We start from the raw sequence: 23,474 nt of genomic DNA on the forward strand, positions 1-23,474 counted from the left end.
GGCTGCGGCCACTGGGCAGCGGGAGGAGCTGGCGGCTGCGGCCACTGGGCAGCGGGAGGAGCTGGCGGCTGAGGCCACTGGGCAGCGGGAGGAGCTGGCGGCTGCGGCCACTGGGCAGCGGGAGGAGCTGGCGGCTGCGGCCACTGGGCAGCGGGAGGAGCTGGCGGCTGCGGCCACTGGGCAGTGGGAGGAGCTGGCGGCTGCGGCCACTGGGCAGCGGGGGGCGCTGGCTGCGGCTCCCAGGCAGTGGGGGGCGCTGGCTGCGGCTCCCAGGCAGCGGGGGGCGCTGGCTGCGGCTCCCAGGCAGCGGGGGGCGCTGGCTGCGGCTCCCAGGCAGCGGGGGACGCTGGCTGCGGCTCCCAAGCAGCGGGGGGCGCTGGCTGCGGCTCCCAAGCAGCGGGGGGCGCTGGCTGCGGCTCCCAAGCAGCAGGGGGCGCTGGCTGCGGCTCCCAGGCAGCGGGGAGCGCTGGCTGCGGCTCCCAGGCAGCGGGGGGTGCTGGCGGCGCTGGCTGCGGCTCCCAGGCAGCGGGGGGCGCTGGCAGCGCTTGCTGCGGCTCCCGGGCAGCAGGGGAAGCAGGGCGCCGCGGGGTAGGCCGCGGGGTAGGCCGCGGGGTGGTAGTAGGCTGCGGAGTAGGGAGTGGGACACGCCGACTGGACAGGGGACCACTCGTACCATCCAACCCGTGGCTGGTAGGAGGCACGGGCTGCTGCTTCCTCCTCTGGCCTCCTCTCCTACGGCCCGTCCTCTCCGTCCTCTGCATCTCCTGTAGGAGCTCCTTGACGACCCCCTCCTCCTGCCGGCTGAGGGGCTTGACATCACCCCACTGGTCCACGCCCCATAGCACCCCCCCAAAAAAGTCTTGGGGCGACCTCCGGGTTTGCGCCTCCGGGGGGTCTTCCTCCACTCTCCCATACACATCCTCGTCGTCCGGGGAGAGGGAGTCAGCCCCCCAATCGCCTCTCCAGGCATACTCCCCTCTCAACGGGTGTACCGGAGGGGCGTAGCCGGAATAAGCGCAGAGACGCCGAGCTTCCTCCTCCGGCGTCTCTGGCTTCTCCCACAACCACAGGGAGTTGTCCCTGTGGCCATGGCGGGTCTTCCTCGTGCGTCTGCGGTTCCTTTTTTGGTGGTTCATTCTGTCACGGTCGTGGGGTGGAAAGGACAGAGGCGCAGACTGAAGGTCACAAGGGTAATCCATGTTTTAATGAAAAGGAAAGAAGGACTCCAACAAAACAAAAAGGCAGCAACCAGTGACGTGGGTATTCCTTACACAGGACAAACAAAACCAAAATGAACCACGCCTTGGGGCCTACAAACTAAACTTAAATAGGGTCCCCAATTGGAGGCAATGACTAACACCTGCCTCCAATTGGGGAAACCAAAAAAAGGAGTAGAGGTGGCTAAAGGCCACCTCCTGTCCTGTCCTGGCTATGCCCCGAGCCCAGCGCAGAGATGGCTAGGGGCACAGCCAGGACGTGACAGTCCTCACGTAATCAGTAAAGGGCTAAATAAAAAGTTTAATTTTCAGGGTATTTTGGGCAAATTAATTTATAGGTCTTTTCTCTGGTAGATTAAACTCCATTACTTTATTGCTCAAAAAGCTAATTATTCTGAATTCTGGTTCTGTGTGAAATCACTTTAGTGTCTCTTTCAAGTGTTTTCAGTGAAACACAGTGTGTTTCAAACAAAGCCCTAAACATTTAATGTGTTTAAAAGGTGATGCTCAGCTGTTTTTTTACCAGCATTTCATTTTTTTTTCTGTCCAGAGGTTTAAGATGGCATACAAGATAACTGCTGTTTGAGTTCCCATCAAATCTGAGTTTTTACTGCTTTTATATTTACTAGTACTCTATACCAGCTAACTGCATAAAATGGTACAACATGTTTATGTTAGGTCCCCTACATATTGAATCCTGTCAAACCAATATTAATCTTCTTGCAGGGCTTGATGTGGGTAGGTTTTTATCACTGAAGAATTATTATGTCCTTCATTGGAAGGTATACGACCGAAGCATATTTGCTGTATGGTCACAGCAAATATGAGATTATATTTTACTTGCAAAGAAATGTCATCTGTTTAACACCACCACACTGCCAATGTAGACAGAACAATGTCTTTCTGATAGCCTTGATTTGATAGAAGGATAGGCAGAGTGAGAGAACAATATGGATGCCAGCACATTTAGGATGTGAATCATTGTTGTTGGGGCCATGTTTTTATCTGTTGATCATTAGACCAAATTCCATTACAGAGCATCAGTAGTTTCATATGACAACATCACATCTTGTAAACAAAATCCTTCTTTGGGTTACTTTTTTCATCAGCCACTGGTATTCCACTTTGCCACACAAGGCCTTCGGAAAGTATTCAGACCCTTTTCTTTCTCCAAATGTTGTTATAGAATTCATATGTAAGTCATTAATTATATTTATTTGCTGTTGTTGCCAATTTGTTTAAAACTAAAATATATTATGTACGTATTCAATATTTGCATACATCGATTTGAGCTTTGAGTTTTTTTCCATTCTTACTTGCAAATCCTCTCAAGTTCTATCAAATTGGATGGGAAGCGTCGGTGAACTGTATTTTGTTCTGTTCATCTGAGCTCAATTTGTCAGCCAGTCAGGATTCAGGAAAGGATGAACGGGTTAAAATACAAAGACGTCTTTGAAGAAAATCCAATCTAGATTCATAGGACGTCAGGCCTAGATTCATAGGACGTCAGGCCTAGATTCATAGGACGTCAGGCCTACATTCATAGGACGTCAGGCCTACATTCATAGGACGTCAGGCCTAGATTCATAGGACGTCAGGCCTACATTCATAGGACGTCAGGCCTAGATTCATAGGACGTCAGCCCTACATTCATAGGACGTCAGGCTCATATAAATTTTTCAGCGCAACAGCAACCCAAGGCACACAGCTAATACCACTGCATTGGCTTCTGAACAAGTTCTGTGAATGTCCTGGAGTGGCCCAGTTGAAGTCCTGACTGGAACCCCATTGAACGTCTGTGGGGAGACCTGAGAATTGCAGTTCACTTTCGCTCTCCATCTAATCTGACAGAGCTTGAACATATCTACAAGGAAGTATGGGAGAAACTGCCCAAATCCCAGTGTGTAAAGCTGGTAGAGGAATACCCAAGAAGACACACAGCTGTGATTGCTGCCAAAGGCACTTCGACAAAGTACTCAATTAAGGATCTAAATACAAATGTAAATTAAATATTTCAGTTTACCATTTTCCCGGCACATTTCAAAAAATGACATTTTGCTTTGCCTGTATGGGGCATTGTGTGTAGATTGATGGCATGTTTTATTTACTTAATCAATTATCAGTTAAGTCCTTAACATAAGAAAATGTTAGAAAAGGTGAAGGTGGCTTAAGGCACTTAATGTCGGTAGAGGCCCTATGCGATAATAAAGTTCCATTTATCTCCTGGCCATAGTCGCGCTAAACATCTGCAGACGCTACCAGATTGCCTTTGTTGAGAGGAAGTGTGGTGAAATGGCCTTTTAAATTGAAATCAGTGTGGTATTCGTACATTCAATCGTTAGGGATAGTGATAGTTGAGTGACAGTGCAGCATTGCCTCTGTGACTGGTTGAGGTCTACAGGGTTTTAGAGTCGTCTCCTATTAGCTTAGTGATAAGAGACTTGCTCTGTTTGGGTTAACTGAGGAGCACCAAGAGACACATTCCCAGGCCAAAACATCTGATGAATCATTCATTGACTATCCTTTGTTAGCACCCCATTAAACCAGCAGTGAGCAACCTCTGTTGATAAGTACCAGTGGCATGGATATGCTATTCACACAATTGGGCAATTAACAAGGAGAATATATTTACAATAATTTGCATTTGCTAGCATTATTTTCTCAACGCCTATAGATACCAAAAGATAACAACATTTTACATCTTGATTACAGATCAAACTGCTTCCCACCAATGAGTGTTTGTTTCCAGACCGTGGGTCTTTTCAAGTCATTTCTTTTCAAGAATTTACATTTCATCCATCCTGTCTGTGGTATAATTAAACAAGCAAACAAACACTTTTTTATGCATTTCCTAGGCAAGTGATTCCTGACAGTGAATTAATGATGAGTAGCACTTATAAGTATTAAAGTTTTTCAAAATTAAAGTAGCTCATGCTACTTGGAAGTGTAGCTAATTTGTAGATGAGAAATATAGCCAACAGCTAGCCGGTCCAATTCAGTCCATGTATTCCTACATTACTAAAAACAGACCATCAACGTGTGCACCTCCCAAGTGTTTAATAGAGACACACAGCGCTTAGTGAACCCAGACATTATCATTTAGGAATGATAATGTCTCTAACTCCCTGGTGACATCACCACACTGCAAAGAATGCCTAGTCAATAGGATGTTCAAAAAGTTGAAAAGAAATGATTGAGTCAAGGAAAATATCTGCAGTGAGGAAATGTTGCTTGTAACAATATAGAACATTTAGGAAACAAGGTGCATATATTTATGCTTAATTCAAACATTTCCTGCAGTGCAGTCAGTCGATGAAGTCCCACACTAGCAAATGTTAGCGAACACTAGCCAGCAAAAATGACCATATCACAGGAAATGTGTCTTTCAAAATGACCACAGCGCAGACAAGTAGCACATGTTAGCTACCGCTAATGCTTGTCCGAACAGCCCAGAAATGTACAGTTAATTGGTAGTAAGATTTCATCTTTAGTGTTTTTACAATTGGCAGTCAGACCCAATGTCTTTTTAAGAGTATCAATTCTCCATTTTGTCATGTGCCTCTAAGAGACTTACCACCATCTCAAATGCTGGTGGTGGTATAGTTAACCTACAGGCTTGTTTCATTTCCAAAACTCACGCTACTTCTCAGATCTATCTACAAGATCATTAGCAGATCATAGTCATTTAATATCCTCTTACTGCCTCTCTACACTGATCCTTTCCATTTGTGGAGGATGCCTGCATTCGCTTTGTCCCTATTGGTCCATTGTTAATACAGCCTGAATAAATAACCCAGCATCAATAACCCACATCTATAATCCAACATCTGTAACTCAACATCTGTAACCCAACCTCTGTAACCCAACCCTTTGTAACCCAACCTCTGTAACTCAACCTCTGTAACTCAACATCTGTAACCCAACCTCTGTAACTCAACCTCTGTAACCCAACCTCTGTAACCCAACATCTGTAACCTAACCTTGCACTAAGTATGTTTATAGATAACAACCAATTGACCAAATGCTTTCAACCCAGCAATTCGTTCCACCAAACAATTCCACACACTTTTCTCAGCATGTTGGTTGCCCTTTTTAAATCACTCTATTTATAGAATTGGACATAAACATTTGCCTTTAATCTTTTGAGTATTTCAAATGTATTTGGTGGTAAGAAATTTGGAAAGGGTTGACAATAATGTTCCAGAAAGTTATTTGAAAACACTCTCACATACAGTTTGGTAGTCCATCATTCTTTGTTGTCTTTTTACAACAAACCGTTAAAATTATCTCTCCACCTGACATTCCTTAATTACACAGAATATAAAAGTGTATCTATTTATATACTGTATACTCAAAATGATTTGAACCCAGGTCTGTATAGTTTCCCATATTTCATAGATATTTTCTACCTTCTGAGCACATCTCAGCAGTGGGAGACGGAAGGCAAAGAATGGAGCTTTTATAGGGAATTAATAGTCACAGCAGCCCTATTCATCATCGCTGGCCTCCAGCAGTTTTCTGATGTGGATGCAGACTTCTCTCATCTCTCTCTGCACCGCTGAAGAGCTAGGAGCTCTGCTTTACTGGGATACAGGAGGACTGCTGCTACACACTCAGCCACATACTGTCTTCCCTTTACTCCGTCTCTCTTTCTGTCCTTCTCTGTCCCTGTAAATATTTCATTTGTTTGTCATATACACATTAATTTAATAAGGAGGACACATTTCTGGTACAAGCCTCCTTCAAGTGGTTCCAGCTGTGTCAGGTTTTGAATCCAGATTGACAGTAGCGTCGGCAGCCTTGTGAAATCCAGATTAATGTTATCATAATGGGATGCAGGTAAAGTCATATTCCTGGGGCAGCCGTGATGTTTACGTGGCAAAGTACACAGGACTAGTTTGCAGATGTCGTGTTGACACTTTGCGTCAGTTGTGGGGTTGAAGGACAGGTTTCCTGGCCCAGAGGAAGGTTAGTGGAAGCCCCATGAACATGCCTTCATGAAGATGCTGCCTCAAAATACTGGACATCTAACCTGATTGGGATGGGCTTGTGAACACGGTTTCTCTTTGCCGTTGCATTTTGTATGTTCCATACACACTCACCTAAACGATTATCAGGGACACCTGTTAAATTTTTCATTAATGCAATTATCTAATCAACCAATCACATGGCAGTTGCTTTAATGCATTTAGGGGTGTGGTCCTGGTCAAGACAATCTCCTAAACAGATTGAGAACATGGATCCATCATGCCTTGTTACCACTGTGCAGGCTGGTGGTGGTGGTGTAATGGTGTGGGGGTTGTTTTCTTGGCACACTTTAGGCCCCTTAGTGCCAATTGGGCATCGTTTAAATGCCACGGCCTCCCTGAGCATTGTTTCTGACCATGTCCATCCCTTTATGACCACCATGTACCCATCCTCTGATGGCTACTTCCAGCAGGATAATGCACCATGTCACAAAGCTTGAATCATTTCAAATTGGTTTCTTGAACATGACAATGAGTTCACTGTACTGAAATGGCCCCCACAGTCACCAGATCTCAACCCAATGGAGCATCTTTGGGATGTGGTGGAATGGGAGCTTCGTGCCCTGGATGTGCATCCCACAAATCTCCATCAACTGCAAGATGCTATTCTATCAATATGGGCCAACATTTCTAAAGAATGCTTTCAGGACCTTGTTGAATCAATGCCACGTAGAATTAAGGCAGTTCTGAAGGCGAAAGGGGGTCAAACACAGTATTAGTATGGTGTTCCTAATAATCCTTTAGGTGAGTGTATACAGTCATCATTTGTGTAATCATTTTCCAATGACACATTGAATAATTTTGCAGTTTTTGTGGCTGACCACCTGCAATTCAGGTACTGACTATTCTGCCTCTGTGGTACTCAGTTAGTTGCCTCATGTTGCTTTGAAAACTTAAGAAAAAACCTTCAGGGACAAAGGTTAAGAAACAAGATCCCAGGCAAGCCTAGTTCAGCCGGCCTGCAATAGAAAATATGCCACCTCGAGATTCAAACCCAGGTCACCCATATGAAAGGCTGTGTCGTTAACCACTACACCACAGAGCTGTACATTTGTTGGGTGTCAGTAAAGCCTCTTGTCTCTATCCTGAACAAATCGTTTTAATAGTTAATTGGCCATTTGTGTATCACATTGATATAGTTAAACTGACTAACGTTTCTTAGTAAGTTTACCTCAACCACAAATATCTTCTATGAACTGTATAGCTTTTGTCACTGGCCGTTTTAACAGCATATTAGCCAGTAATAAGCTTTACCAAGATCTACTAACTTACTGAAATAAGGAGTGAGCAATTGCTGGGGAGTCTGCCAAAGCTATTTCATTTCATGGCATAAGAACATATTTGTTTCATTCATGGCAAAACAACATACTGTTTTCTTTCATTCGTGAATTACATTTATACAATAACTATCAATAAAGGCGGAGATAACTAACTTTTTCATCAATTCCAATGACGAGAGAGTCATGGAATCTACCAGAAATAATTAATAAATGTCATTGTTCTCAATAGATTCGAACTTAGGTCTTCCATATGAGAGGCACTGTCTTTAACCACTACTCCACGGCATTACGCGTTTCAGCAGTCGCTAGACACCATTGAGGATTGTATTAAACTGACTAACGTTTCTTATTTAGGTTACCTCAACCACAAATATCTTCTATGAACTGTATTGCTTTTGCCACTGGCCATTTTAACAGCTTATTAGCCAGTAATAGGCTTACTAGTATCTACTAACTTACTGGAATAATCATAAGAATTGAGTAATTGCTAGCGAGACTGAAGATGAACTATTCCATGCCAGAAACAGTCGCAGTATAAGTCAGTCAGTCAGTCACATTCTCTCTTCTTAGCCGGCTCCGCTTACACGGTCCGGCAAAAACATGCAATAAACAGTGGATGGGTAATGGTGTATTCACTGCTGGAAAAAAACCTGGTTTTGAATTAAGCATAATGTTCTTCTAATTCACCCATGGAGATGGCATCAATGGTACAGTCTTTGCTTGAACAGAAGTTTTAATGGCACGGATAAGTATGAGATCTCAAATTTCTATGTTTGGCTGTACATTTAAAACTAGCAGCGATCCTTCTCAGGACCTTTGATATACCCATATAGTCCATTGTTTCTTGTATTAAACTGCGCAAGAGCAACAAAGGCTATCCCATCTGGTCCAAACCCACAGAAGATATACTGTCGCACAAGTCACAGAAAATGCTAATGATGGTTACAGGAGGAATGTGTCACAACACAGTGCATCTCACCCTGCTGCGTGAGGGGCTGCGTAGCCACAGACCGGTCAGAGTGCCCAAAATGACCCCTATCCACTGTCAAAAGTGTCTATAATGAGATGAGAGTCGTTGCACTGCCTGACACACCACAGCATCCTGTTCAACTCAGCTTTGAGTGAAAAAACACAAACCCTATCCAATACAACACCTCTACTGAAAAATGGAAACACAGCTACAGAGGTCACCTTAGGCCTGCCAATTAGCAGTATGTATGTATGACAATCACCACTTAGGGGTTTGAGTTTTCACAGCAACAAGAGTCAACTAGCAAACATCCAAAGAGTGGTCGCAGGCTGATTGGCAGGGATGCACCAGAACTCCTTCCATGGCCTCCTCAATCACCAGATTGAACCTTTATGGGAAGTTCTGGAGAGCAGAGTGGGGAGTAGATATCCACCTATTTCATTCCCCAAGGAACTGGACACTTTTCTTCTTGTATGGTGGAGTATCCCAGAACACACCATTCAGGACTTGTTTGACAACACTCCAAGGATTGGATCTTTTCTGTGAGCGAAGGGTGGCCCTACTCAGTATTAATCCCTGATATTAATATATTGTTTGGTGTTTCCGTTATTTTACCCACCCACTGTTTATCCTCTGTGTATTATCATCTAGCCTACTTTAACATCAAGTTGTTTTGCTAAACAAGGGTAATGCTCTCTTGAGAGTATCCCATGCGTAAGATACTGACAGATGCTTTTAATGCTAACACAATAAAGACATCTTAATGGGGACGTTTTACCAGAGGTTTGTTTTTGCGGTGGCATTTTCAATCACTTAAATTAAATTAATTTGGCACTACAAGGGAGGGATAAAACTGTTATTGACATGATTAAAAACAGGCTGCTCTTTATGATTTGAGCCAAAACATGAAATGCAAATTTTTCCATCACTGCTGAAATAAATGCAGTCATCATCAGGACAGATCACTCCTGGGATGTCAGAGTTTTTAGATGAACTGAAAGCTATTTTAGAAACAAGATTGATGAGTTTAATCTCCTCAAGAGGTGATCCAATTTGTAAGGACCCCCACCCCTTCTCATGACAGGGGTAAATGTCCCTGCAAAAGCAAGTCAACTGACATATGCCATGAGTGAAAGGAGGAGAAGAATGCTGAGAAAACAACACAATTATGAAGAAATAGAAAATGGACAAGAAAGTCATGCTGGTCAGCTGACATGTGTGATGTATACAGAAGTTTATCTGTGTTGCCGTTAGGAAACAGAAGTATTCCCAATTACTAAAAGAGGGCAAACACCACTGAAAAATAATACAATTATGAACACATAGTAAATCAAAGGACATGATGATGCTACTCTGCTGAGATATGCCATGCATAAGATGTGTATAGAAGAAACAGAAAATCTGTATAATACTGGCAGGGAAGAAGAAATGAATGTATTTGCAGGAGATTAACTGTGTTATAGGTACTTACGAATAACTGTCATCAGCATTTGATTTCATAGAAGTGTTTGATAAGATTTTTATTGCAGTAGTGGATTTAGTTTTATAATAGTCAGAAGAACAGAAAGCACTCGCAGTCCCTCTTGTAATTAACTGAGCCTATCCTACAGAACAGCATTAATAGCTAAATAGTTGCGCGTTACAGCTCTACTCACAAACTCTTCCCATCCACCTGCATCTGAACAGAAGCCTGTCTGGATATACCACCTGTTTGTTCTGCCAGGTGTTAAATGGTAGGTTGTGCACCATGAAGCAGGCCTACAGTAGGCTGGTGGTAGGGTATGTTTTTAAAAAGTAGGCTGGTGGGTATGTTTTTAATAATCTACTACCTGACAGAGAGAATTGCAGTTTGCCCTCTGCCTTTTTTCAGTTAAAAAAATGCCTAGATGGAGCTGTAGTAATGCTAGTGTTTTTGAGACAAATGTGCTATTGATATGTTCAATATTTTTTTTGTTTGTTTGAAATGGAATGCATAAGAAACCAGTAGGCAAACCAGTAGGCCTTTCATTGTGATGGTGTGACTGGGAACCAGTCACCTGGGAAACATTATCGGTCAGTAAGTTGCCTGGGCCGTCAGACCAGGATGCAGGTCTTCACGGACTTTGAAACAGCAGTTTAAATGTGAGCCTGTGAACTTAGACACATCGTCTCAGTTACAGTCCCTGAAGTTCAGCAGTCCTCATCTCTCATTCTGGTTTCTCAGTAATTGCTGTGTTTTTCTACCTCTCCGAATGTGGGAAACTGTTATGGAGTGAATGTGTTTTTTTTTTTTTTTAAGATGAAAGATAAAAGTTACATTAATACAGGAGGGGCAACTCCCCTTTTTCCACGGAAGTGGTTTCAATTTTATATGATCACTAAAGGTCTACAGGAGCAAAAAATATTACTTTTTTATATTCTGAAAGCCGATGCTGTGCTAAGCAACACAAGAACTGATCCCTGCATACTTAAATGAAGTGGCTTGACCATTGAGCCTGCTACGAGTCTTGTATAGCTCACTTTGTAAGAGCGTGACCCTTGCAATACTTGAGTTGTGCATTCAATTCCCATGGTGGACCAATATGTTTTGTTCACCCACAATGCAATCCCTCTGGATCAACGTGTCTGCTAAATTACTTGTCTGTTAAATTATTGATCATGATGCATATGAGGAGAAACACAGAACTAGACAAATAATCAGAATGAGTGTTTTTTTTTTTTATATTTTATTTGCTAAAAGAGAGTTAAAATGAATGTTTTATTCATTATTGACTATGTGCAAGAAGGTTTGCTGAAATATTTATCTTTGGTGTACGGTACAGTCAGTTGGATGTCCAGTTGGAGTTGGATCTAGTACTGCAGGCTTTTAGTTTTATTTTTCAAAGTTGGATGTATTTCTTATGCTCATAACACTTTTTCTGGGCCCTTGAATTATTTTGCTCCTGAAGTGTCCTTGTATTTAAAAAGAAATGTATTACATGCAGTATGTTGCTTTTCTCTGCTGGGTATGGTTAGGCCAACGCATCTCTATAAGACTTGAAGACCTACTAGCCTACTTTCTGATTTTATGGCGATAATTCCATTGTGAAGAGGCAGGTCATTGTAATGTAGCGCGTTTTGATTTTCTAACTTATGTTCTCTATGGATTTAGCAGCAATGGAAGAGTTGAAGAGAATTTCTTGTTCACTCCTCTGAATGAATCCTGTAGATTTTCCTATGGGTTTAAAACATAAAACATGAACGATTCCTTCTATATATATATATATATATATATATATATATATATATATATATATATATATATATATAAATTCTTAATGGGTTTGATGCCTGGAATTGGAAATCCAATATTATAATCATCCACAGTATTTCAGCGGTGTGTTTTCAAAACGTCCTCTCTGATTTGGTTAAATATGATTGGCAGGTGATGCAATTTTCATTGCTGATGTAAGAATAAGGGAAGAGCAGCTGTGGGGAAAGTGCAGGACCCGTGAATTTACACAAACAACATTTGTGAGTGTCACAAGTAAATTCTTTAAAGTGTGATATTAATCAAAGTGTATATACTGTAGTTGTTATCTGTGGATTACTTCAGGATTACTCCAGATATACTGAGATAAGAGCAGTGTTGGGGGCTTGAAACAAGGGATATGCATGTGAACAATATTTAGCTTGGATTAGCTACACAAACCCCAGTGCTTACAGTAGTGCTTGCACCAGTGCTTACACCAGTGCTTACAGTACTTCAGGTAGTCCCTCCCTGTTTCTGCTTCTTTCACTTTCACTCATTCAGCATAATTCCTGTAAATAGCCCAAATGGATGTTGGTAAGTCACATTATTTGGCTTAATTTTTAAAGCTCTTGAGTGTTAACGCAAATCAGATTTGACAGAGAGTACAGTGTTTATTACCGTGTTACTCACATTACTCACATTACTCACATTGGCTCTTGGCAAAAGAAAGGTAACCCCACATGGTTTATTTGAGCGGTAGTTGTACTAGTAGTTTTAGATTTTTATGGTGTCAGCTAATGGGTATGATACTTAAACTAAACTAAACTGTTCCAGAGGACTTCTTCTGCAGACATAAATGAGTGTCACAGGGACAACAGTATTTTGTTAGCATTCTGGTGTTTATCAATGGACACTGTACACTGTACAGTTGCTTTTAGTTATCCAGGTATTAAAACTGTTATCTACCTCTGCAGAGTCAGATGAAGTCGTAGATAGCATTTTTTTAATCCAGAATTGATCTACCTCATTCATCTTAGACGCAGATACATATATATGATATCCACTAGGAGGGGCATAGTCCCATTATAAAAGGTACGGGGCTGGAGTATTATTTGCGGGAATAATATAATTCCTCAATCAAGTTGGTTTGACTGCTGACAGAGTGGGGGTGCCTGGTAGGGGTGCTGCTGAATGGCCTGTCGGTTAGTCGTTGCCTTGCAGTTCAGCTACATCGAATGCAGCCAGGAGTTCAAGCCCATTGAATATCATTATAGAATTTGCATAAAATGCATCCGCCAATTGTTCTGTCTGCCTAAGCCCACAGATAATATCTCAAGAAAATGGTCTGTATTAAATACCCTGAAATGGCAAGTTAGACATAATTTATTCCAAAATGTTCTATATTAAAAATAAATGGTCTGAAAGTATCTTGTGACGTATAGATTTTCAGCTTTTATTTACGTTTACATATTGTGTACATAAACATTACATTGACCCTGTATTTCAGGTTAACAAAAGCAATGAGACAGTTGGCTTGACAAGTGTTTCTAGTTAGTCAGGTGTGGTTTTCCCATCATTGGTGCAGTCTTAATGTCTAACCTTTATTCTAGGCTTGGTGTTTGCCTATGGAATGTTTTGCTTCCAGGACCAAAAACGTGTCAATGAAAGACAAGCATGGCTTTATGAGGCTGTGAAGTCTGAAAAACCCCTTATTGTCATAGCTAAAACCATAGGCATACCAAAAGCAACTGTTTGGAACATCATTAGAAAGAAGGAATGCACTAGTGAGCTCAGCAATCGGAAAAACTCAACAGAGAATAACAGAAGAATGCTCATCGTAATGAGGAAAAATCCCCAACTGTCTGAAAGATCAGCAGCACTCTCCAGGAGGTAGGGGTGGATTTGTGTGAGCCACAACCATCCATAGAAGGCACCAGCGGAACAACAGAAGATATACTTTAAGTTGCAAATACTCCAAACAGGATGACCTAAAAAGTACCTAAAAGAGCCTGCAGAGCTCTGGGTAAAGTTTTTTTTGTACAGATGAAACAAAGATTGACATTTGCCAGAGTAACGGTACGTTGGAAAATCTGGAGTTAGAAAATGAACTAGCGTACCACCTCATGAAGTACTGTATGATGGAGGGGCTGTTAAGGTCTCGGCTGCTATGGCTACCACTGGAACTGGCTAATTTCGTCACTGATGGTGACCTATGCAGTGATGTGTGACCTCTGCACTGATGGTGACCTCTGCCGTGATGGGTGACCTGTTTGGGAGGGATCAGCCATGCACCCATCCTTACCCTGGAGGCACGTAGGACTTCCAAGGAGTTCAGGAAGCAGCCGGTGTCCCTTTCCATGGACCATACAACGAGGTGAGGATGGACTCTATGATGGATGCATAAAGCAGGATCAGGTTTGATGAGGAGCTTTTTACAGTAAGTGCATGTGTTACAGCCGATGGTGGTTGCTTTGATGCTGTCATCAAAGTTCAGGTTGTGGGAGATTATGGGCCCTAGGATTCTGAGTGATTCTGCCTAACTAGCTGAGCCCCCTCAATCTCAATGGGTGGAAATGGTGGGGAAGAACTCAGTGTTTAGTTACAGTTCCACGGTACAGTTTTTCAATCCTGTATGCTAATATCCCTTAGTCTGTAATGTGAATAAAGTACTTCAATTTATTGGCAGCTGCCCTTAAATATCCTTTTAGATGAACATAACCCTGAGTCTGTTGCAGTAAGATCCTGCTAACTGATATGAGGCACTGTGATTTGCATGAGGTATTATGTTTGTTCAAAATCAACGAGCAGTATACTGGAGTGTTTCTTGTGTGTGCAGGCAAGACCCTGAGGCATTTGTGTACATAATATTACAATAATTCAACAAAAGCAAATAAAAAGGGCTTTTTAGCTTGAAATGAAACCCAGCTTAAAGTTAAGCTTTTTAGTGTGTTGTTGAATGTAATCGGCTTGAAACTGATGAGAATGCCATTTGTTTTTTCAGTATTTGTGACCAATTTGAGTTGAAAGATGTTATGTTGGGCAACTTGCAATTTGAAAATAAGTCCAATTAAATCCCATTGATCCATTATCATGTCGGTTCTGGAAAAATATTACATAATCAGGGAGGAATCCATAACTTCTTTTCAAGTCGATTAATAAATTAGTGAAGCCAACTTAGTTTAGTACCTCAGATGGTTTACTCTGATGTCCTTGGGTAGGTGAAGTCAGGGTTCTCTAGAAATCTTTGGTTTGTCAGAGAAACTTATTGTGGCTTTTCAAAGTTTTTGGTTGGGGTCTAATTGAATAGGTTGTGACTGTAAACCTATAATGGTTACACAACCATATAGTCCAGGATTATGAGGACAAACATTTAGAACCATTATATCTACACAACAGGCTAAAACTGAACTGAATGTTGGACCAAACCCTCTGTGTCAAGAACCTTTTGCAGTGTGAAGTCACAAAAGAAAATGTAATTATGTGACATGACTATGAGGTCTTAAAGGAATTCGCATCTCTAAGGAACACTGTGTTCATCCCAGGAGGCCTGTAAACTGGAGCTATAAAAAGTAATTGAGGAGGCTGAACCTCAAAAGGCAAAAACAGTCTGACAGGACAGTAACAAACATCAGCCTTAAGCCAGTTTTCACTCAGGCCAAATCACCTAACGTTTTTGTTAAGTTATTCATGGCTTTGGAAGTAATGGATCTAACGTAGCATAAAGGGTTTTGAAAAGTAAGGTTTGACCAAGGGTGTAGGCGGGGTTTCATATTGGGGGGAGATATTTTCTATTTTTTTCAAATGGCTCCTGTGCCGTTGGGTCGTAGAATCGGGAAGGCCTATAATCTAGTGAGATTGTCATGGTGACCACAAGTGGGGTGATGGAGGCACAGTCACAATCTCACTGGGAATGTCTGAGCTGTGTTACACTGACCATCCTAGAGACAGACCGCACCAAGCTGACCAGACCGCACCAAGCTGACCAGACCGCACCAAGCTGATCAGACCCCACCAAGCTGACCAGACCGCACCAAGCTGACCAGACCTCACCAAGCTGACCAGACCCCACCAAGCTGACCAGACCGCACCAAGCTGACCAGACTGCACCAAGCTGACGAGTCCGCACCAAGCTGACCAGATCCCACCAAGCTGACCAGACCGCACCAAGCTGACCAGACCCCACCAAGCTGACCAGACCCCACCAAGCTGACCAGACCACACCAAGCTGACCGGACCAAGCTGACCAGACCCCACCAAGCTGACCAGACCCCACCAAGCTGACCAGACCGCACCAAGCTGACCAGACCCCACCAAGCTGACCAGACCGCACCAAGCTGACCAGACCCCACCAAGCTGACCAGACCGCACCAAGCTGACCAGACCCCACCAAGCTGACCAGACCGCACCAAGCTGACCAGACCGCACCAAGCTGACCAGACCCCACCAAGCTGACCAGACTGCACCAAGGTGACGAGACCGCACCAAGCTGACCAGACCCCACCAAGCTGACCAGACCCCACCAAGCTGACCAGACCGCACCAAGCTGACGAGACCGCACCAAGCTGACCAGACCCCACCAAGCTGACCAGACCGCACCAAGCTGACGAGACCGCACCAAGCTGACCAGAGCCCACCAAGCTGACCAGACCGCACCAAGCTGACCAGACCCCACCAAGCTGACCAGACCGCACCAAGCTGACGAGACCGCACCAAGCTTACCGGACCAAGCTGACCAGACCCCACCAAGCTGACCAGACCGCACCAAGCTGACCAGACCCCACCAAGCTGACGAGACCCCACCAAGCTGACCAGACCGCACCAAGCTGACCAGACTGCACCAAGCTGACCAGACCCCACCAAGCTGACGAGACCGGACCAAGCTGACCAGACCCCACCAAGCTGACCAGACCGGACCAAGCTGACCAGACCCCACCAAGCTGACCAGACCTCACCAAGCTTTTTTTATGCTTGACACCCAGATGGACGATTTGTATCTTCTGGGAGGGGCAGTAAGTTTTCAGAGATGTGAGTCTGCTGTAGATCTCCACTGGCCCTTGGGTCCTACATGGGGAACAGTGTCCTTGGCAGAACATTGTTGTCATAAATGTTCTGTGCATGTGGCATTGTAGATCTGATTGGTTTGATAGTAAGGTTAATGAGGGTAAACATGTGCCTGTTCTCTAATTAAAACTGGAGCCTGTTCTCCTGTTTTATTATACCATTTTTAAATCAATCTGAATCTGGTGAAATAGATTAAGCGCCTCTTTGCCAAAATCCCAAATCATCCCTTTAATTACCCAATATATTTTTAACACGTATTTACAGTAAACGTGGTTTATACCATCCGATGTAGAGTACCATATCATTATACTGATTCAGAAAGTAGCCTTAGCTGTGTGATCTGTTTGAGAAAATGTACTTTACAGGTTAAAGAAAAAGCCATCGGTTTTGTTGTGGAGTGATGCACTTTGTATTCTGTAGCACCAAAAACTAGTGTTGGTCAGCCACAGAAAAAGCAAAGGTCAAGACTCACGGGGGCTGCAGCAGTCTTCTACAGCGGACTGACGTCAGTGGGAATGGCTTTGGGCAAGAATGGTGCTGTGCAATTGGAAAGTGGTTTACGGACACACTCCGCAGCCCATCTGTCTTTTGGGCTCGTTAGCAGCCCTGTGTAGAGGCCGGTGATGGAACTGGGTAATTTTACTTGAGCAGAGGACTTAAAGGAAGAGCAATGTTCACCATCAGTGTGCTGTAAAGACCACAGGACGTCTGAGGAGATGCCATTCCCCCACCTCACCCTGTATGTGCCAGTGGACGACAAAGTTGACAGCATTACTGTCTTTTGTGTAGGACTGTTCCTCGGATTGGCATTAACCAGCATTATTGTCTTTCAGGTTCTATTTAAACTTTCTTTAATTGACCAGAAGTTAATGGTACATTCTAAATGTACGGTATACCTGTTATCTTTGTACTTTGAGAAATATTTTTTACTTTCAGTTGCATTTTGGAACCTTTGCACAAAGCTTACCATAGTGTGCGCACTGATGTGATTATAATGTAAAGAGATAGTAGGTAAATTGCATTTTAAGCCAAACTCAAAATAGATAATGTATTTAAACCTGCTAAATGACAAATTAAACAAGGAAGATAAAACACACTACCTTCCCACATCTGTGTCAAACAACGAACAAACACAACCCTCCCAAAGGTATTAGTATCTACCCAGGTCTGTTAGGTCAAAGTAGAGCTTCACGAATACATCGGAGTTTACCATGTTAGTTGATGTACAAGTCTATTACACAGATCTATTCTCCGTGGCTCGTTTAGTGTCTAACGTTCCATACCAGACTGACCAGAAGAGGGAATGATTTTGGCATTGGAAATACCTTTTTTTTTTTTAACCAGCAAATTGGTGTACTATTCTGCTCTGCCATTTCTTTGATGCTCTAAGAGTCTTTTGGGGAATATTCAGTTGACATTATTTCCTTTCTGTGTCTTTTCACTGCATTATTTTGTTTGAGAAGTAAGATTTTATCCTTTTAGCAGTGGAGCCGGGCTGAGCACTCCATCACACAATGCACACACGGCAGAAACACAATCCACAAACCATCTAATGTCTTGTACTGTTGCGTTAGGGGTCCTACAAAAACACTTTTTAAAGTTCCTTCTTACTCCAGAGATAAAACTTGCGCCACAGAGAAAAAGTATGTTCTCAGACATAATTAAGTGATGAAGGAACACTGTTTTTTTGTTTTGTTGGTTTTTTAATCTGTTCATTACTATAGTATGGGTAGTAGCTTGAAACCAGATTGGAACCTCGTTGAGATGTTGCATAGCAGTGTTGGAACGTTCCCTGTTTGCTGGGATGATGGGACTACTAGGCCATAGGAAATGTGTTTCCAGGTTCATTTGTCATCCACAAGAGTTTGTCCACCCCTCCCTTCTGTCCTTGGCAGCTGCACCATCCCATCTTGCAGTCAATGAAGAACTAAGCAATGGAGTCTGAAATTGTCCAAACATCTTGAGGAATTTGAGTAACACAAAGACATCAAACCTTGCCCTGACACATTAACTGAATGACCGGTACAGACCCTACTCTCCAGGCGTAGTTATAGTTATATCTCCCACTGAAGTCTAAGGAGGCTGCTTCTCCTTTTGTACCAACATCTGTCCAGCTACTTAACTCTTGAAGGATTTCTTTGTATTTAAGTAAATACAATATATATTGTATTCATTGCTCGCAGAATTTTGTTCTCCACATTTTTGTTTTGTTATACACATATGGTTGATTTAAAATAAGAAATGAAAACATCTCATGTACAGTGGATATAAAAAGTCTACACACCCCTGTTAAAATGTCAGGTTTTTGTGATGTGAAAGAATGAGACAAAGATAAATAATTGATCAAAGATAAATCACTTAAAAAAAGGTTCTGACATCATTTATCTTTGTCTCATTCTTTTACATCACAAAAATCTGTCATTTTAACATGGGTATGTAGATTTTTTATATCCACTGAACATATGTATTCCAACCTTTTATTTATTATTACTTTGTAGAAGCACCTTGGGCGCTGATCACAGCTTAGTGTCTCTTTGGGTATGCCTTTACCAGCTTTACAAACCTGAATTTGTTTCAGTTTCTTCCATTCTTCCTTGTAGATCTTCTAAAGCTCTTTCAGTCTGGATGTGGAGCATCAGTGAGCTGTGATATTCAGGTCTCCCCACAGATGTTCAACGGGGTTCAGGTGCAGTCTTTGGCTGTGCCACTCCAGGATGACTCAGCTGTGAGAGCTTTGGAGAATTCCGTGGACTTAATGGCTTGGTTTTTCTTCTGACACACAATATGAAGTGTGACATTTGCTTGCCTTTCTAAATCATGTCCAATCAATTTAATTTGCTACAGGTGGACTCAAATCAAGTTGTAGAGACTGCTTCCAGTAAATATGATCAAAGGACACGGGGTGCTTCTGCTCTCAGTTTGGAGAGTGTCAACTGAGGAGTGCTTAAGCGCACAGTATATTTTAGTTTTTCATTTTCAATAGATTGGAACAGATTTCTAATTGTGTTTTTGCTTGGTCGTTATGGGGTATGGTGTGTAGACTGATGGCAAAAAATAACTTTCAGCAATTCTAAACTCAGTCAATGACATAATGTGGCGAAAGTGAGGGGGTCTGAATACTTTTAGAAGGGACGGGACCTGAATGCTACTTGAGACTTTAGCCTTCTTGTAGTGTTTTTTCTGTCGCACACATTGTCATGTCTCGTCACTACTCTTGAAGTTCCCTCTCTGGAAATAAGTTATTTTTAATTGAAAAATTAGATGGGGACCAGCAGCACTGGAAACATTAAGCTCTTCACACACACACACAGACACACAGACACACAGACACACAGACACACACAGACACACAGGACATATTATTCAAGTGATTATGTGGATTAATAACACGTTGTGGAAAGTTTAACAAGATCATTCTTCTTTTGATGCCATGCACATCGAACAAAGTGTCTCCTGGCTTTTTCTGTTCGGATGCTATGATCCAGCATAGAGCTTGACCGTGAATGACTGAATGACTGCTCTGTATTAGGGGGCTGGCAAAGAGATTCATTGGATCAGGTGAAATTGCTTTCGGGACTCACTCTGTACAGAAAAGCACAACAGAACAGACAGATAGAGCAGAGATAGGGGGTGGGGGGGTTGGGGGGGGGCAGTATCTCCGCCTTTTTGAATTTTATGCCACAATAAAAATATAAATAAATGTGTCTGTACCCAGACTAAGGGCCTCTCGAGTCAGCGCTTTCCACTGCAACGTTATTACAAGCACCTCGTAGCCATACCCATCAATCATCCCCAAGTTCTCATCTCACTATCTCTCCCGATGCCCAGGACTGCCTTCCTGAATTGTGAATTTCTTCACGCCATCTAAACACCCTCTGTTGAAGCCAGCATCAGGCCCACTGATGAGAATATTTATAGCCCAGCTCATCAAATATTTATTGAAACATGATCATTTTGCTTTATTTTAATCACCTGGTTCATACACACAGTGCTGTGGTGATTGGGATAGATTAACTGTCGAGAGGTGTCTCGATGAGTATTTTCACAGATTAAAGTGAATAATTAAAATGTCCTTGGTTGAATTGTGAGTTGGTGCTGGATTTGAGAAGTGAACAGGTTTCTTAGTAAAGAATAGCCCCTCAATATTTATTTTGAATGTAGCCCACCTGCTATGACAGTTGGCAATGTCTAATTAAGAGAATTACAGTGTTTTCCCCCGATACCGTTTCACAACCAAGGTCAGCAATCTTCAAAAGCATGTATGCCATCATATGACTAAGAAGAACAAAATATACTGACTTAAAGTTACAGGTAAAGATGTTCTGTCAGTCATTAGGCTTCACATGCTTTGAAAGAGTCCCACCTTTACTAACACTAAGTACTTAAGCTTCTCCAATGGATAACTGATGACTGGCCTAGAAAACACTTGGAGGAAAAACGCCTCGATTGAATCAATATTATAATTCAATTTAGCCAATCTCACAGAGACAGTCCCTCTGTCACAAAGTATTTGTTTTTCGGTCTGTTTATTTGCCGATGTGTGTGGTCTCTGCTGGCAGCAACTTGTTGGTGGTTTGGGAAGTCAGAGAGAGGGACACTGGCCTTGGCTCATTTACATTAATGGTGGCTCTTGCCTTTGCTGGCAGTTTCATCTGCCATTGATCCAGTGCATGGCTGATTAATCTTCTATAAAGGGATCAGGAGTCAATTAATGTCTGAAGCTCTGTTGTAATTCCAGCAATGCGTCAGAGTTCTCCCGGGGATGGGAGGAATGAAGTTCACACAGACTTTCTGGAGCTACTGAAGTCATTCAACCTGATATTAACCTCACAGGCTAATATTATTACAGCCCCGTGTAATGGGGCATTTGGGCACCCGTGCTCAGCCAACAGTGTACCACAATGTTGCCACGGTAATAATTTTGGCTGTTTCTATGGTTGTTTTCTTTCTCCCAGGTCATTCAGCGCAGAGAGGACGGCGCGGTAAACTTCTTCCGAGCGTGGGATGCCTATCGCGACGGCTTCGGAAAGATCACCGGGGAACACTGGCTTGGTGAGCACTCGGAATCATTAGCGACACCGTGCATGGCTCAGCAGTGGTCCAATAGCGCTTCACGTTCTTGTCACGCTGCCGATATAAATAAACTGAAAAAGGAGATCAATAGTTGTTTTCCTCATAGCATATTCCACTGGGTGTTGTTACCTCATCAAAAACAAGAGGTCGGTGTATAGGGTTTATGGGCTGGTTTTGCAGACACAGATTAAGCCAACTCCTGGCCATGGCTAAATTCATCAATACCGGCCATATACAGGTGCATCAAAAAAATAATTAATATCATGGAAAAATTCAGTTTTTTCCATAATTCCAATAGCAAAATGACACATTCATATATTATAGATTCATTACACATAAAGTGAAACATTTCAAGCCTTTTTTTTTTTCAGTCTTGATGATTACAGCTGACAGCTCATGGAAATCAAAAATCCAGTATCTAAAAATGTTTGAATACAAAATGTATAATACAGAAATGTCGACCTGAGAAAAGCTCTAATCAGCTAAATGACTCAAACACCTGCAAAGGTTTCCTATGTTAATTTATGCTCTCAATACTTGGTCGGAGCTCCTTTTGCCCAAATTATTGCATCAGTGTGGCATGGCATGGAGTCGATCTGAGGTGTTTTGGAAGCCCAGGTAGCTTTGATAGCGGCCTTCCGCTAGACTGCTGCATTGACTCTGGACTTGATAAAACACAGTGGACAAACACCAGCAGATGACATGGCACCCCAAGTCATCACTGACTATGGAAACTTCAAATTGGACTTCAAGCAACCTGGATTCTGTGCCTCTCCACTCTTCCTCCAGACTCTGGGACCTTGATTTACAAAGGAAATGCAAAATGTCACTTTCATCTGAGAAGAGGTCTTTGGACCAGTTCTTTTTCTCCTTCACCCAGGTAAGACGCTTCTGGTGTTTCTCAGGTTCAGGAGTGGCTTGACACTAGGAATGTGACACTTGTAGGCCATTTCCTGGACACGTCTGTGCATGGCGGCTCTTGATGCACTGACTCCAGCCTGAGTCCACTCCTTGTGAAGTTCCCCCAAGTTCTTGAACCGGCTTTGCTTGACAATCCTCTTAAGGCTGTGGTCATCCTTGTTGCTTGTGCACCTTTTCCTACCACACGTTCCATTAATATGCTTTGATACAGCACTCTGTGAACAGACAGCCCTTTCAGCAATGACCTTCTGTGGCTTACCCTCCTTGTGGAGGGTGTCAATGAGAGTGTTCCAGACAACTGTCAAGTCAGCAGTCTTCCCCATGATTGTGGTTGTGTTTACTGAACCAGACTGAGAGACTGAAGACTCAGGTAGTTAATTAGGTGATTAGATCTCTTCTAAGGTTGACATTTCTGTATTGTACGTTTTTTGATCTAATATTTAGAAATGTTTCAATGAATCTAGAATATATGAAGGTGTCACTTTTTGATTTGAATGATGAAAAAAACTTTTCCACAATATTCTTTTTTTTTTTTTTTTTTTAGATGAACCTGTATGTTTTATTTCTCAAGTTGCCTTTTTGGAGCACTCATACTACAGAGATGTAATCATCATGTCCCTGCAGGACATACCACCTGCCAGGCTCTGCTCAAATTGGGGCACATTCCAGACCTGCTCCTGTCCGCGCCCACTGTCTTTCCCCTTCGTGACCCAA

The 23,474-nt window shown here is 42.7% G+C and overlaps 1 protein-coding gene across 3 annotated transcripts in view; it reads left to right on the forward strand.

Moving 5' to 3' along the window:
• LOC105014656 (fibrinogen C domain containing 1) overlaps window positions 1-23,474 on the forward strand; it is an 89,114-nt gene that overhangs the window by 37,730 nt on the left and 27,910 nt on the right. For all 3 annotated transcript variants that reach the window (XM_013136944.3, XM_010877143.3, XM_010877144.3), the window contains one exon: window positions 21,722-21,818. In XM_013136944.3, coding sequence (XP_012992398.1) covers window positions 21,722-21,818 — 97 coding nt within the window. The remainder of the gene's footprint in view (window positions 1-21,721; window positions 21,819-23,474) is intronic.

The sequence above is a fragment of the Esox lucius genome, chromosome 13, assembly GCF_011004845.1.
Source record: "Esox lucius isolate fEsoLuc1 chromosome 13, fEsoLuc1.pri, whole genome shotgun sequence".
Lineage (NCBI taxonomy): Eukaryota > Metazoa > Chordata > Actinopteri > Esociformes > Esocidae > Esox > Esox lucius.